Genomic DNA, 17,691 nt, shown 5'->3' on the forward strand with positions numbered 1-17,691 from the left:
TAGTTACGAAGTGTCACACACACGCTGACTCTGTGTAGATGTGACCGTAATAAGAACACCAGATATCCAATACAGTTTGAGAATCAGACAGCTCAATACGGTGTATGTAGAAATGGAAATGTCCGTATATGTATTTGTGGAGTGTAACACACACACGCTGACTCTGTGTAGATGTGACCGTAATAAGAACACCAGATATCCGATACTATTTGATAATCGGACAGCAGTCAATATGGTGTATGGAGAAATGGAAATGTCTGTAAATGTAGTTACAGAGTTTCACACACACGCTGACTGTGTAGACGTGACCGTAATAAGAACACCAGATATCCGATACTGTTTGAGAATCAGACAGCAGTCAATACGGTGTATGGAGAAATGGAAATGTCCATATATGTAGTTACGGAGTGTCACACACACACGCTGACTCTGTGTAGATGTGACCGTAATAAGAACACCAGATATCCGATACTGTTTGATAATCGGACAGCAGTCAATATGGTGTATGGAGAAATGGAAATGTCCGTATATGTAGTTACGGAGTGTCACACACACACGCTGACTGTGTAGATGTGACCGTAATAAGAACACCAGATATCCAATACTGTTTGAGAATCGGACAGCTCAATAACGTGTATGTAGAAATGGAAATGTCCGTATATGTATTTATGGAGTGTCACACACACGCTGACACTATGTAGATGTGACCATAATAAGAACACCAGATATCCGATACTGTTTGATAATCCGACAGCAGTCAATGCGGTGTATGGAGAAATGGAAATGTCAATATATGTAGTTACAGAGTGTCACACACACGCTGACTCTGTGTAGATGTGACCGTAATAAGAACACCAGCTATCCGATACTGTTTGAGAATCGGACACCTCTATACGGTGTATGTATGGAAAAATGTTAATTTCCGTGGTTTTTTTTACGGAGTCACACACATATAGCATGTATTTGAAGTCAATGCAAGAAAGCGGACGGCACCGCTGTTACCGTGTTAAGGTCCGTGGCTGGCAGCAGGCGGAGAGCTCACGTCCAGGACTCCCGGGTGCTTGACCTCATGGCAAGATGATTGTAGTTTCCAAGAGAAAAAGGTCGCACTCTGCGGGATAATGATGAATGTTTATTGACACTGAATTACATGTCACGTCGGAGATGTGAAGGAGAGTGTGTCAAATGGCTGACTACGGCCGTTTCACGCTACTCGAGCGCTTCCACGTGGAAGCGCTCGAGTAGCATGAAACGGCCGTAGTCAGCCATTTGACACACTCTCCTTCACATCTCCGACGTGACATGTAATTTGTCCGTGATACCAGCCGGTACACGGTAGTGTGTGAGGAGCGTACACCTCTATACGGTGTGTGAAAAAATTTACGCTCAGTATCTACTGTGCAGAAAAAAAGGAATAAAAGGATTTTTGCTTTTAAAAAAAGCAGTCTGCATAGCAGTGTGCAAACAGCAATGCAGCTATCAGGGAGCCTTATAAGGCAGGCTAATAACCAACAGAGCTGCTGCACACAAATATAGCCTCCCCTGTCACTGCACACTATACTGTTGTGTTTTACAGTGACATTCGCTATCAGCAGAAGCAATTTTTTTTGTTTTTGCCTGCCTAAACACTCTCCCTATTGAGAACGATCAGCAGCAACCTCTCCCTATGCTAATGGGTCGCCCTCCCAGGGCTGGGGGGGTACTCGGTACCGGGCCCGATGAGCATCAATGGGAGATGTCATGGCAGCTGGGACCCGGCCAGTGGCCCTGGGCACCCATCGTAAAAGGGGTTGTTGCAGTGTGCTTATGGTGATGAAAGTATATAAGTGATTCGTGACGCCACCTGAGGTGTTCGGCAATGAAGATGTAAGCCGATGCTGCAGATAGATCCTCTGGGACAGATGGTGTGGTGCAGAAATGATGTTATAGCCCTCCACAGGCAGGGCTGTAGTCCCAGGGCAGAGTAGGTGAAGTGACACTTAGATGGTATAGTGTTGGGCGAAAGGGATGTAGCAGTGCTGGGCGGGTTGGCGCAGGAATAAGTGGAGGACACCAGGGCATGTAGTTCCAAAGCTTTACTCACAATCTGTTGCAGGTACAGGTGCCCGCATCCGTGCCGTGTCCTCCGGGTCAGGAGCTCAGCCAACTTCCAGGCATGATGAAGTACTCCTTTCCAACACTTCGCCAACATATGTGCCTTTGCTGAACGTCTCCTCTTATAGCGCCTTTGAATGAAGTACTCTCAGTACTGAGTTACACTGGAGTTCCTCCTGTCAGATGTTCCTATGAACTCTACTTGTACGGCAGACAGCTGTAGCCTGCGTCGGGGACTCCTTACTACCTAGTCCTAGTCCCGGCTCACTATCTTTGCTGTTGTGCCCCCAAGTCTTGTGTGGGAATAAAGTGGTGACAACTTCTATTCCTCCTGTGTCTGCTGCAGGACCATTAGTATCCGTACAACCTTGGGGACCGGGCCCCGGCCTTGCGCTGTGAACTTGGGAAGGGTTCTCTCTTCCAACCCTGATCCTTAGTCCTCCTATTCTCCTTACGTCCTGTGCTAATCCTTCTTCCCAATGGAGAATCAAGCTTCCTTTCTCTGTCTCTTTCCTGTGCCAGCAGACCCAGATCACTGTGGCCTGCTGCAGCACTTCCTTCTTCCATCACTCTGCCGGGGATCTTCTCTGTCTTACTCTCTGTCCTTCTACATCCTCACTCACTCACTCACAGAAAATGAATGACTGACTGAACTGAACCACTGACTCAACTCTTCCCACTTTTTTATGTAAACTAAACTCCACCCACCTCCCAGCACGTTTCGTGTTCCAAGCAGGGAGCCACCAAGGGGTGCTATGCTACACTCCAAGCAGGGAGCCGCCGAAGGTGCTTTGCTACACTGCTTTGTAGTGTTGGGTGCAGGTGTTGGAGTGTGGTCAGGTGTCTCCACCTTACCTGGATGGTGGGGTACCACACCTCAGGAGGAGGTGCAGTACCTCTGTGGCGACTGAACCCTCAGGGGCGCCACACTAACAGCGGCAGAAGTAAGACGGCGGTCGGCGGTCACGGCCTTTTATAGGCACTGTGACGCCACACAAAGCCAGCCAATCACTTGAATGCCCTTCTCTAACATGGTGGGGGCCACTGCCTACATAATCGCGTTGCCCACAGTCTGCGTCCTTGATGATTGGCTGAGAATAGGTGCTGGAAGGATTGTGGGAAACGCGACTTTGGTGCTCAAGTCGGCGACCTCATGGCTGACCTCACGCTATGGTCGGGTTTCGATCGGCGAAACCCGACTTTAGCAAAAGTCGGCAGATTCTGAATTTGGCCGACCCGTTTCGCTCAACTCTAATAACTAGTTTTTCTTCTTGCTTTTCTCAATTTTTCACTGAACATTGAGAGAATTAGGGATTGCAGCATGTCAGCACGTGACTAAGTGTGCAAATCGCATATGTGCTTGGTGATGAGGAGGGGCGCCAAGATTAATTCTTGCCCTAGGTGCCGGAAAACCTAGACACATCTCTGGGACCATATATACAGTAAGGTGATGTCCTGTAACCAGGCTCAGTGCTGATCAGTCCAGCGCTGGGTTCTGTACTGTCTGTGGTCCCTCTGAAGTATAGAGAGATTTATTGTAGTAAACTGAACTTTCCTACAGATCTGGTGATGCTGGAGCCAATGATTTAGCACTGACAGAGTGACTCTGAAAGTTCAGACTCCTGCAATAAATCTCATTGAGCATCAGCAGAGCAACTATTGACACTATACAGGACCTGGCCATGGATTCATCCGGATGTGAGCAGCATCCTGGTACCTCCTCACTGCACAGAGAGCAGAAGCTCATACTTAAGGCCCCGTCACACATAGCGACTCACCAGTGATCCCGACAACGATATCAACGTGTCAGGATCGCTGGTGAGTCGCTACATGATCGCTGGTGAGCTGTCAAACAGACAGCTTCACCAACGATCAGCACCAGCGACGCCGAGCGCATGGCATCACTGTGTACATTAGCTACCAGCGCGCTGATGCAGGGAGCTGGTAACTAAGGTACATGTGCATCCCTTAGATACCCGATGTGTACCTTAGTTACCAGCTCCCTGCAACAGCGTGCTGGTAACTAAGGTACACATCGGGTTTCTAAGTGACGCACGTCCCTTAGATACCCGATGTGTACCTTAGTTACCAGCTGATCGCTGGTCTCCCGCCTGTCACACGCAGCGATGCGTGCTGGCCAGCGGGAGACCAGCGATCAAAGAAATGTCCAGGGCTTTCCAAGAGCGATCAGCGATACCAGCAGGGGGGCCGGTCGCTGATCGCTGTCACACAGCGATCTCGCTGGTGAGATCGCTGTTGTGTCACAAAGCTTGTGACTCAGCAGCGATCTGGCTAGCGAGATCGCTATGTGTGACGGGGCCCTTAATGATGCCTCCTGTCTGTCCCTCCCACAAGCTCCTTTATGGCTGGAAGTAGTTTCAGACAGATAACTGCACACAGGTACGGACTGGCTCTGAAATTCAACCCTGGCATTTGAAATCACACAGGCCCATGCTTTCCCCGTACCCAAGCACCAGATGGGATATATTACTACTAATATTACTCTGGATGGAGGAAAGCAAGACCAATAATTCTAATGATACCTGTAGCCTGCTGGGGTAAGTGAAGGAGTGGCCGACTTTGTGCTCCGTCACATCTCTTAACAGTATGGGTGTCTTTAGAACACTTATTCTGTTAACAGCGTAGCAGAAGTGGCACCCCTGAGGCTCAGTCGCCACAGAGGTACTGCACCTTCTCCTAAGGTGTGGTGCCCCACCATCCTGGTAAGTTGGGAACTCCTTTCCACACTCCAACACCTGCATCCCACACACAGGATAGTTCAGCAGGGCCACATTGTAGCTTCAGGCTCAGGGTAGCAGTGCACCCTTCATGGAACCCTGCTTCGTAACACGAGATGTGCTGGGAGGTGGGTGGAGTTAGCTATAAAAGATGGGGAAAGTATAGAATTACAGGTCAGTCTGTCAGAAGGACCACGAGGTCAGTCTGTTAAGAGGGCAGGCGGAGTAGGACAGAAAAGTCACTCGGTGAGGAGTGAGGATCCCTGGAAGAAGGGATGGAGGAAGAGGTGCTGCAGCTGCCTCAGTGATCTGAGCCAGCTGGCACAGGAAAGGAAGAGAAGGAGAAAGACGTAGAACTGTAACCTAAGTTTCCATAGAGAGAGAAGGACAAGTACGGAACGAAGGAGAGAGAACAGAGAGGAGATGTGGGTTGAGAGAGTACCCTGCCTATAGGTTCTCAGCGCAAGGCCGGGGCCCGGTCCCCGAGGTTGTATGGACACTTATGGTTCTGCAGCAGACACCGGTGGAGTAGTTAGCTGTAAATGCACTACTCCCATCACAGACTTGGGACACAACAGCAACTGAATAGAGAGCCGGGATCCAGGAGGTCCACGAGCAGGCTACAGCTGTCTGTCATACAAGTAGAGTTCTAGGAACATCTGAAGAGAGGCATTCCAGGGTAACTAAGTACTGGAGTGCTTCGCACTTAAAGGCGCATTGGAGGAGTCGTTCAGGAAAGGTACATGTTGGCGGAGTGTTGGAGAGGAGAGCCCTGACTTGCCCGGGGGTGTTGATTGAATCTTATCCCCGGAGGACACGGCACGGAGGCAGGCACCAGTGTGTACCAAGAACTGTGAGTAAAGCTTTGAAACTGCAAGCCTGGTGTCCTCCATTCATTCGGGCGTAACATCTTCAGCACCGCTACATCTGGGTATCATCATCCACACTGCCCGTGCCTCCTGATCCATTGCACCTACACTGCCCTGGGACTACAGCTCCACCTGTGGGGAGCTACACCTTCTTTGCTGCACCACACCATCAGTCCCAGCGGATCTGTATGCAGCGTTGGCCTAACATCATACTTGCAAAACACCACGGGTGGCGTCACGAACTATTCCTATAAACCATTTCATCAAACAACCACCATTTTATTGGGCACCCAGGGCCACGGACCGGGTCACCGCCACCGCAGCACATCCCCCTGACACCGGCCCAGTACCGAGTACCCCACAGCCCTGGGAGGGCGACCCACAGACAAGGCAGCCCATGACCAGACAGGCCCTTCTGGCATTTGCCAGAATTGCCAGATGGCCAGTCCGGCCCTGGCTGCACACAAGGTGCAGTGTGGGAGAATCTTCTTCACCACTGCGATACGACTGGCCTGCACATATACAACAGAGCCGCCCCTGCAGCCTTAATCAGTTGCTTAGTGACCAGTCCAGGGGGCATATGCCCCTCTGCTCCCGGCCCGATAATCCCTGCTGACAGGACGCAAGTGGGTCGCCCTCCCAGGGTTGTGGGGTACTCGGTACCGGGCCGGTGTCAGGGGGATGTGTCACAGCAGCGATGACCCGGTCCATGGCCCTGGGCGCCCAAGTAATGGGGAGATGTAGTTATTAGTAGGAAAGTTTGTGACGCCAGACCGCTTGTTTCTCACTCCCTGAGCCCGTTGGGCTGCCAGTGGCTGGTGGAAGGGAGGCAATTCTACCTCTTCAATAGTCTCAGGGTCTTCTCCTGCATCTGGAAGATTAGGCATTCTGGACAGCGCATCAGCATTGGCATTCTTGTGCCCCGCCTGGTACTTGATGGTAAAATCATAATTGGATAACCGAGCCATCCATCGCTGCTCCAGTGCTCCTAGCTTGGCAGTGTCCAAGTGGGTCAACGGATTGTTGTCCGTGAAGATTGTAAATTTGGCTGAAGCTAGGTAATGCTTGAACCTTTCGGTGACAGCCGAGACTATGGCAAGGAACTCCAGCTTGAAAGAACTGTAATTATCAGGGTTCCTGTCAGTGGGACGCAGCTTCCTGCTGGCGTAGGAGATCACTCTCTCTTTTCCATTCTGTACCTGCGACAGTACTGCTCCCAATCCCACGTTGCTGGCATCCGTGTACAGCACAATGGGTCTGTCATAATCTGGGTAGGCCAGAACTTCGTCATCTGTGAGAACCATCTTTAATCTGGTGAAAGACCTCTCCAACTCTTCAGTCAATTCAAATGTGGAATTCTTCTGCTTGCCTTTCTTGGACTGCCCCACTAGAAGGTTTTGCATTGGGGTGGCTATTTCAGTGAAGCCTTTGATGAATCTCCGGTAGTAACCTACCAGTCCCAGGAATTGGCGTACTTCATGGAGGTTATTGGGCTTCATCCAGTCCCGGATGACTGTGACCTTGTCAGGATCTGGTGCCACACCTTCTGCACTGACCACGTGACCAAGGTACTGTACCTTAGGCTTCAGGAGATGGCATTTTGAAGGCTTCACTTTCATGCCAAAATTGGGCAAAGCTTCAAATACTTCAGCCAGGTGTTCCAGATGCTCTTCATAGGTCTTGGAGAAAACGATGACATCATCCAGGTACAATAGGACTGTTTCAAAGTTCATGTGTCCCAGGCAGCACTCCATCAGCCGTTGAAATGTTCCTGGAGCAGTGTAGAGCCCAAATGGCATATAATTGAACTCACAGAGACCCATTGGAGTGGTAAATGCGGTTTTCTCCTTGTCAGCCTCTGCCACGGGAACCTGCCAATACCCACTGGTGAGATCCAAGGCGGAAAAGTAGTTAGCAGTTTTAAGTGCAGCAAATGACTCTTCAATTCTAGGTAATGGGCAGGCATCTTTATGTGTGATACTGTTAATTTTCCTGTAATCAATTCACATTCTCATAGTACTATCCTTTTTCTTTACAAACACTATTGGAGCTGCCCATGGGCTACAACTGTCCCTAATGACCCCAGCTTCCTTCATCTCTTTCAACATACTCTTAGCACATTGGTACTGCATTGGGGGTATAGGTCTGTACCTTTCCTTTATGGGTGGATGGTCTCCAGTGGGGATATGATGTTGCACCCCTTTTGCCTGCCCAAAATCTAGTGGGTGTTTGCTGAATACCCGCTCATACTCTTGGGTCACTCTGTAAACCCCATTTCTCTGGTATGAAGGTGTAGAGTCAGTTCCCACCTGCAGTTGCTAGCACCACTCTTCTAGCTGCTTCACAGGGCCATTGTCCTCCACCGGATCGGATGAGGCCAAAGGCTCTGCTGCCTGCAATGAGTTGTTATTAACAGTGAGCAGTTTAGCAACTGTGGCGTACCGAGGTATTGTGGCTTCCTCCTCCCCACAATTCAAAAGACGTACATATACTCTCCCCTTTCATACATCAACCACCCCTCTGGCTGTCAGGACAGTGGGCCTGCTGTCCGAATATACTGGCTCTACCAATGCCTGGTAATCCTGCCCTCTGAGACCTATGGCTGCCCGACACCATATCAACATTTCACTCCTGGGGGGTATTACAATGTGGAAGGCATCACTCACTCTGACGCTGCCAATCTCTCCGCCAGAGAGTTCTACCTGCTGTCTTTGCATCAGGGCTCGGATCTCCTTTTGCAGGACTCTTTGTTCACCGGAACCAGCAGTCTTAGCCACCTGTTGCAACAAGACAATAACCTTGGACAGACAGTTTTCAATTACATTTGTACCAAGAGTCATCATGGGATTACATTCATGTCGATCAATATCAACAATTATCAGCCCTTGTGATTTTAGCTCTACCCGCCCCACTTTAACAGTGATTTCCTTGCATCCGATCTGTGGCAAGGTATGACCATTACTAGCAACTACTGTTAGTTCATCAGTTGGGCCACGGGTGAGCTCAGAATCAGCCCAGTACCTCTTGTACAAAATATACGGCATAGTGGTCACCTGGGAGCCAGTGTCCATCAAAGCGTTCATGGGGATGCCATCAATCACCACAGGAAGGATCGGTCTCCCTCCCACATACTTGGCTCTCCAGTTCCTTGGGCCTGGTGATCCTACTCCTGGGGGTTGGCCATCTGCCCCAGGGGTTGCTCGTTTAAAGGACAGTACCTTGCAAGATGACCTGCCTTGTGACAGCGGCGACAGATGGGACGTCTGTCCTGGTCATAGCGATCGTTGTTCCTTCCTCGAAGTGGCGGGGTTCTTCTGCTCCGGAGCCATGGGACATCCTCTGGACTAGAAGCAAGCTGGACCTTTTCTTTGGAGGACTCCTGCAGGGACTGCACGGTTCTGGTGAGTGCAGCCATTCCATTGGTCAGCTCCTGGACCTGAAGACGCAGCTCCTCTGTTGGATCCTTATCCAGGGTCTGGGCATCAGCCTCCACAGGGATGGAAGGAAAAGGCATTGTTTCCTGATGGTAGGTGATCGCTAGGCGCCTCTCGGGCGCTGGACGGCTGTCAGTGGGTTCCTGCAGTACCCGTATAGCTTTATCCTTAAAATCAGAAAAAGTTCAGATCAGGGGTTTGCATGTTTAGGATGCGTAGCTGCCCCCTGTGGGTACTAGACAGGAGTCCTTCAATGAACTGCTCTTTCAACAGTCTATCTTCTTCTTTTACACTGTCAGGATCAACTTGCTTAACTGCTCGCAGCGCCTCCTGCAGATTGAGGGCATAATCCCTGATACTGTCTTGTGCCCTCTGTTTACAGCCAAAAAAAGCATCTTGATTTCAGCTGCAGGACGGGTGTCAAAGGTACTTCTCAGCTTGGCCAGGACCTTTGCAACAGTCTCTTTATCGGGGGCCTGCCAGGCTTTCACCTCCCTCAGTGCTGCACCTGTTAGCTGTCCAATCAGGATATTAACTTTCTGGTCTTCAGACAGAGGGTAAACTTTAAACAAGCTGCACAGTCTTTCTTTAAATTCACTCAGGGTATGTGACTCACCCGAGTACTGTGGCAGCCAGGCCGCTCCCGGTATGTAGGGCATAGACAGCGGCATTATGGGGACCGCTGCGGGGTTAGCGGGAGCGCCCCCCCGTTCCATCGGCGCTATCGTCAGACATCTTCTTTCCCCCCTAGTTAACGTTAGCTAGGCCGGGGGATTGGGGTGAGCTCACCGGCGGCCGCTTCGCGGGCCCGACACTCTGGGCTGTAGGCCTCAGCTCCTCCCCCTCTCGCGTGCTGTCCTCTCTTCCCGCGCGGCACTTCTCTTCTTCACGCTCTGCGGCAGGCTCCGCCCACGAAGGCCGCCCCTCTTTCTTCCCGCGCACGCCAAGCAGCGCGGCAATGGCGGCAACTGGCGCCATATTCACACAGTTCACAATCACAGTCTATGGCACACAGGACCCGGGGATACCGGGCTCCGTAATCCTGTTACTTGGGGCGCCCTCCCAGGGCTGTGGGGTACTCGGTACCGGGCCGGTGTGAGGGGGATGTGTCACAGCAGCGATGACCCGGTCCGTGGTCCTGGGCACCCAAGTAATGGGGAGATGTAGTTATTAGTAGGAAAGTTCGTGAAGCCACCCGTGGTGTTTGGCAAATATGGTGTTAGGCCAACGCTGCATACAGATCCGCTGGGACTGATGGTATGTGCAGCTTAGATGGTAAAGCTCCCCACAGGTGGAGCTGTAGTCCCAGGGCAGTGTAGATGTAGCTGGCACGGGGATGTAGTGGTGCCGAAAGCGTAGGGAACAGACAAGACACAGCGGTTGTAGTTTCTGTATCTTTACTGAGTATATGCAGTCCAGGGTCCTGATTACAGTTGGTATTGGAGCAGGATAGCCTGGAAGCAGATCAGGATTCTCTCTCAGCAGAAGGGCTGTGCAGTCTCCTTCCTAGCGCTTTGTAGTGTGAAGCACTCCAGTCCTTAGTTACTCTGAAATGCCTCTCTTCAGGTGTTCCTAGAACTATACTTGGATGACAGACAGCTGTAGCCTCTCTAGGGGACTCCTCTCCTAAGTCCTGGCTCTCTACCCAATCGCTGTTGTGTCCCAAGTCTTTGGTGAGAGCAGGGCATTTACAGCCTCCTACTCCTCTGGTATCTGTGGCAGGACCGTTAGTATCCGTACCACCGTGGAGACCAGGCTCCAGTCTCTGCGCTCTAGCGGTGAGGGAGCTCTCCACCCAGAGCTCGACCTCCACCCCGCTCCACAGGTCTGCACACGTGGACCTCCTCACACAATCTGACTACTCCTTCCTCCCGACCCTCAGAGAGCACTCTGCTCCTCAATCCTGGTTCAGAATTCCCTCTGCTGGCCTGGAGTGGAACTGTGTTGCATGCATTAGGTTAACTGCTGGAGAGACCCATCACTGCTTCCAAGCCTGGCATTACCCTCCCCTGGAGGAAGGCAAAGCCAGTGTGGTGACCGTACTACTGGGGGCGCCACACAAGAAGCAAGTAACTCACCCATTGCTATCACCCCGCTCCACTTTACATATATGTTGAGTAAAGATAACATATTTAGTATCATTCTACATTTTCAAATGAGAAGATTTTTTGGTTAAAGTAATTATATTACATTATAAAAGGAAAAAGAGAGAAATTTTCATTTTTCAATACCTTTTTTTGGCATTTTTATATTATCCCATATTAAACCCCTACTTGTAGCACAATTAGAAAAAACAATATTTAGCTGAAATACAAAGCAAATAATTATTCACCTTTAGAATAAGACATTTCAGAAGGTAAATTTTTGCTTTGATCATTGTGTTATCTGAAAGCCTTTGATCCTTAAAGGGTAAAATGTCGCAATATCTTTAAGAAATTTTTTAGGATGTATGCAGAGGTAACTACACTGGATGTATGCATGAGGGTTAAGATACTGCATAGTCCGCTGCCTGTTGTAAGGCAAACCCTTGAACCTAATTAGCATTTATTTAATTTCAGAGAAAAAAAAGTGGATCATGAGTATTTCTCATTGCATCTCCCCTAATAAAACAAAGCTATGTCACACTTTGTGTGGAGGAAATGGAAAGTATTAATATTCAGTATGATATTTTTTCTTACAGGATGCCTTTTATCACTACGTTGCATCTCTCTTCTACCTCAGTGCATCGGTGCTCCAGGCTTACGCAACAATTGTAGCAGCAGATATAAGAAATGTCTTCTTCAAGGAGTATCAAGAGAATATTGCTGCCGTGGTAATTATGCCTTTTTTCTATTGTTATTATTTTCTAACATGCTTTTAGACTGTGGGCACTTCTGGAGCAATCACAGCCATGACAAGTATTGGCTTACACCAGAGTTTCCGTGTAAATCTCTGAAATAAGTTATTCAGACAGAGCGCCTGGCGGAAGATTCCCTATAATGAGGCTGATGGAGGCACTGTGGACCTGTCCGGTCTGTGATCTGAAGGTATCCGTCTTTTTAAAGGAGCATAAAAGTGTGCACAAAGGGACACTGCTGAAAACAGGCCAGACGGAGTCCAGAGTAACTCTGCTGCCTCATTATAGTGAAAAGATCCCTTGGGGGTTTCATCTGAATCACATCTTTCAGAGATTTAGATGGAAACCCCAATGTAAGTGTTCAGCATAGAGCGCAGAATAAATGTGATCATAAATGTTATGAAAAATGTTCCAAACAAAAGCTTGAAATTAATCCACAAAAAAAGCAAGTCCCCTCTCAGGTCCATCATCTGTTAAGTTAACGGAAATATAGGGGCTTCCATGTTACTGGTAGTACAAAGGCTCCGGAAAAGCGCTATGGCTCCTCATCCCCCAAAAGGAATCCAAATAATTCTGCACTCCTGAATCTAAATGCCCCCTCCCTTCTGAGCACCCCCAGTGTGCCTAAACCACATTTATCGTCCACATGTTTGGCATTTCTGTAATGAAGAGAACCCGCCTAATTTACAGGTGTGTGTCTTTAGAAGCATGAGCTGGGCACTACAAAGTGCATGGAAAAGACTTTAGTTCAACAGTGATAATGCGAGGCAGCTTTTTGTGGAACTTTTGTGGAGTATGTCATTTACTTCAACCAGTGGCAGATTATCAAGTTCACAGGAGGATGGTCCAGGCAACCTCATTGGATCACCATATCAAGTTCCCTTTAGAGATTTTCCATTAATTAATTGACTCATAGTGAAACTAGAAATAATCAAGGTATATTGAGGAGGATTAGGTGTAAAGTTGGCAGCTCGTGATGCTGTCTTGAACTTATTTGGTGCATATAATGAAGGGTACCTAAAACTTTGGGATCAACAAAGCCAAGTGATTTCCTATTTTTTAGGGATTTAATTTGCATTGCACTACTGTAGTATTTTATCGTAACTTCTAACTTAATAATTTGGCATTAGTTTTCTTATATAATGTTTTTGTTTTCCCAATTAAAACACATTTTCATACTTAGCTATGTGATGTGACACAATCTATGACTACTACATTGTAAAACAGCTGGTCGACCCGAAACCTATTACCGAATAACAAGCATCTGATTTCTTCTAGTCAATAATGCAAGCAAAAAGGGCATCAATGCGTCAAACAATGAAAACAGATTGCTAAACTCTAGTAATATATTAGTAATAGCTGTACAGTTTCCCGCTTCTGACTTTTTCCACTTTTGGCGATAAAAAACTTAGCATTTGAGCCAATGGGGACATGAGAGCCATTGGCGCCGGATGGAATGTTTCCCTTCACCTCCCCTATAAATTCTACGCATTGCATAACATACCTGTCATCTATTGCCTTCTCATGTTTCATTTTCATCTATTTTGCAGGTGTTTTCCTTTCTTGTCACTTTGATTTATGTGATCCATGCGGTAGCCTCACTAATAAGATGGAAGAGATCGCCTTAAATCAAAAATTGATTTTCAAAGACCGAAAGTGCTAAGAAATGACTACAGTGTATGCAATGTGTGTATATGTTATTTGTAAACTATAGATGAACAGCCAATTGCTGATAGCATGTACAATGTATATATGTACCATAAATGAGATTATGTAGGGCTTCGCTCCTGAAACCTACTGTGCCATGTGTCATATCACAAACTGATGTCATAAAACAGATAAGTAAAAAAAGATGTTCAGTTTATCCAATACTTTTAGTGGGATGCATTATCTTGTACATGTATATTTGCATACCTTTCCCCCTAAATCAAATTCCAAGGAACAGTAAAGTTTTCCAAAGTAAATGGATTCTATGGTGGATAAAAAGTTATTTTTCAAATCATTGCCCTCACTGACCCCTGCAGCTCATATTTCATCTGTTACCTAGTCGCCGATGGTCATTTCTTCCTGGACTCATTGGGATATACCAGAAAGGGCCACTAATGCTTTCCCAGCCAATTAGTAGATGAGGCAGGTTGCTGATGTGGCTAGTGATTATGTGAATGGGCATTTACAGCCATTTCTGCTGTGTCAAGGTGGAACGAAGAAGAAGTAGTCAGAGAAGACTGCGTAAGCACCGGAACAGGAGCTACAGGTGTTAAGTTTTGCTCCTTTTATTTTTTATCTGGTCTTTTCAAAATAATTTTCATCCGCTATAGAGCCACATTAATGCATTTTTCTCAGCTCTTAGGACTTGAATCCTCTTTTTGTATTATTTTATTACTTTTTAAATATTAATAATCTGTTGAAGTTTAGTTTTTGTAACTCTTTGTATTTGGCAAGGCCACCAAAACTCCCTTTTTCTTGAGGCTAGAGTCGCTGGACAGTTTTCTCTCCATCTGTGAAAAATGGTCCTATTCTGCTAATCAGACTCAGCTCAGGGTTTAATCAGAATGGGATCCTATTTTCTTGGGGATGGAGTGAAAAAGGAAAAAAAAGTTTCTTCACCTTCTCCATTATGTCAGTCCGAGTAAATCGGACCACACACAGATGTCATCCGAATGCAGTCCGATTATTTTTTTATGGAACCGTATATACATAAATGGGCGAATGGCATTCGATTCTCAGAAGCAAATCGTGCATGCTGCGATTTTTTCTTCTTCTGACCACTTGGTCTGAGGAAAAATTGTACATGTGCACAGCCCCATAGAATAACATGGGTATGACTACTATCCGTTAAAACCGCAGATTGCACTCTTCCGCTTAAAACGGTCATCTGCACCACTATGACTACCACTATAAAGGGCCTGGAGATAAACACTGCACTGAAGTTCACAGTTGTTTGGCTTTAATATTACCGCTAATACTATTTCTGTTACTAATACTATTACTGCTACTACTATACATGACTTTAGGCAGTACATTTAATTTGAACAGCAAAATTGCTATAATATTTTTATATGACAGTGACACATTTATGATCTGAAAACAACTTATATGTCTGTTGTGATGTGTGATATTTTCATAATGCAACTTCTTTATTGTGCCCTGGCAATGTGTATGGAAAGATATAAATACAATGTGTACAAAAAAGAACAATTTACTAAGGTATAGGACATGAATGCTTTAAAGGTATTTGTCCTTAAACAGGTTGTCCACTACAATAAATAATTCCCCCATCGATTTAAACAGTGGAAAGAAGTATTTTTGGAACTATCTTTTGTTGCCATTCTTGCCTATGAACGGCGCTATTGCTGACTAAACATTACATGACCCCGGCTACAGCCTGCTCTGACATTTGCTGATATCACGTCAAGTTCCGGGAACCCAGAGGCGTGGCCCAGTGGCACGCACCCCCCTGAGTACTGGACTGTGGGTATTGTTTCACCGCACATCAAAACCCAGTATCCAAATCGCCACTCACAGGCAAGATTGGCAACAAGATGTTTTTATAAAAATACTTCTTTCCACTGTTTAAATTGATGGAGTCATTATTGCCAGTAGGCATTATTGCCGATGGGCTAGTGGACAACCCCTTTAATAGTGAAATGTCATCATTTTATGTCATGGGTTATTGTGGGGCAGAAGAGATGTTCTAGTAACCAAACACACAAATCACAGTACTTTGGTGTATATACTTGATATTACACCAAACATAACTTAAGCAAAACCCTTTAATAGTACAAGAACTAAAGGGGTTGGCAAATTTTTCTTTATATTAACAAAGTGATTGCACATTGGAAAACTGTTTTTCAATTGGAGGATAATAATGGAAAGGACACTCACATAATCCACCATCAGCAGCCATTTTGAACCAATGAGCTGTGCAGTCTATGAGAAAGGCTGTACAAGTGCAGGAGGCAAACCTGTTATACCTATATAATAGTAAGTGCCCCAAATCATATCCCCAACATTTGTTAAAATAAAGACAAAGTGAACAGCGTAAATACATCAAGTGTCGGTCATTAGATAAGCTGAACGTACGGCAAAGCACTTGTTTCACCTTTGTTGTCTTTTCAATCTCCTTTTTTATTAACTTGCTATGTGTTTCTCTCTAATATAACATATTTTCAATAAATGCTTTTTAACTAAACAGTTCCATTTGTGTAATTTATAATTGTAAATGACTAACCGACATTGTCATGGTCATATTGGCATTATAAAGCTGTACAATGCTTTATGGTGGGAGTCAAGCACAAGTAAATGGACAATACACAATGGGGTTAATCAGAACTGTCAGGACCGCAGAGTATTAATCCAGAAAATTGCATCAGGGTAGTATCACTAGAAGCATAGGAGATTTACAGTGGGGCAAAAAAGTATTTAGTCAGTCAGCAATAGTGCAAGTTCCACCACTTAAAAAGATGAGAGGCGTCTGTAATTTACATCATAGGTAGACCTCAACTATGGGAGACAAACTGAGAAAAAAAAATCCCGAAAATCACATTGTCTGTTTTTTTTTCATTTTATTTGCATATTATGGTGGAAAATAAGTATTTGGTCAGAATCAAGCAATCAAGATTTCTGGCTTTCACAGACCTGTAACTTCTTCTTTAAGAGTCTCCTCTTTCCTCCACTCATTACCTGTAGTAATGGCACCTGTTTAAACTTGTTATCAGTATAAAAAGACACCTATGCACACCCTCAAACAGTCTGACTCCAAACTCCACTATGGTGAAGACCAAAGAGCTGTCAAAGGACACCAGAAACAAAATTGTAGCCCTGCACCAGGCTGGAAAGACTGAATCTGCAATAGCCAACCAGCTTGGAGTGAAGAAATCAACTGTGGGAGCAATAATTAGAAAATGGAAGACATACAAGACCACTGATAATCTCCCTCGATCTGGTGCTCCACGCAAAATTCCACCCCGTGGGGTCAGAATGATCACAAGAACGGTGAGCAAAAATCCCAGAACCACGCGGGGGGACCTAGTGAATGAACTGCAGAGAGCTGGGACCAATGTAACAAGGCCTACCATAAGTAACACACTACGCCACCATGGACTCAGATCCTGCAGTGCCAGACGTGTCCCACTGCTTAAGCCTATACATGTCCGGGCCCGTCTGAAGTTTGCTAGAGAGCATTTGGATGATCCAGAGGAGTTTTGGGAGAATGTCCTATGGTCTGATGAAACCAAACTGGAACTGTTTGGTAGAAACACAACTTGTCGTGTTTGGAGGAAAAAGAATACTGAGTTGCATCCTTCAAACATCATACCTACTGTAAAGCATGGTGGTGGAAACATCATGCTTTGGGGCTGTTTCTCTGCAAAGGGGCCAGGACGACTGATCCGGGTACATGAAAGAATGAATGGGGCATGTATCGTGAGATTTTGAGTGCAAACCTCCTTCCATCAGCAAGGGCATTGAAGATGAAACGTGGCTGGGTCTTTCAACATGACAATGATCCAAAGCACACCGCCAGGGCAACAAAGGAGTGGCATTTCAAGGTCCTGGAGTGGCCTAGCCAGTCTCCAGATCTCAACCCTATAGAAAACCTTTGGAGGGAGTTGAAAGTCCGTGTTGCCAAGCGAAAAGCCAAAAACATCACTGCTCTAGAGGAGATCTGCATGGAGGAATGGGCCAACATACCAACAACAGTGTGTGGCAACCTTGTGAAG

The 17,691-nt window shown here is 46.7% G+C and overlaps 1 protein-coding gene across 1 annotated transcript in view; it reads left to right on the plus strand.

The window, feature by feature from the left end:
- Nucleotides 1-16,163, plus strand: part of LOC141063457 (myelin and lymphocyte protein-like) — a 98,674-nt gene extending 82,511 nt beyond the window's left edge. Inside the window, exons 3-4 of the mRNA XM_073557499.1 lie at nucleotides 11,816-11,947; nucleotides 13,522-16,163. Of these exons, the coding sequence (XP_073413600.1) occupies nucleotides 11,816-11,947; nucleotides 13,522-13,599 (210 nt within the window). The 3' untranslated portion in view covers nucleotides 13,600-16,163. The remainder of the gene's footprint in view (nucleotides 1-11,815; nucleotides 11,948-13,521) is intronic.
- Nucleotides 16,164-17,691: the final 1,528 nt, after the last annotated feature.

The sequence above is a fragment of the Dendrobates tinctorius genome, unplaced genomic scaffold (genome assembly GCF_039654945.1).
Source record: "Dendrobates tinctorius isolate UK_male_01 unplaced genomic scaffold, ASM3965494v1 ptg000250l, whole genome shotgun sequence".
NCBI classification, from domain to species: Eukaryota; Metazoa; Chordata; class Amphibia; order Anura; family Dendrobatidae; genus Dendrobates; species Dendrobates tinctorius.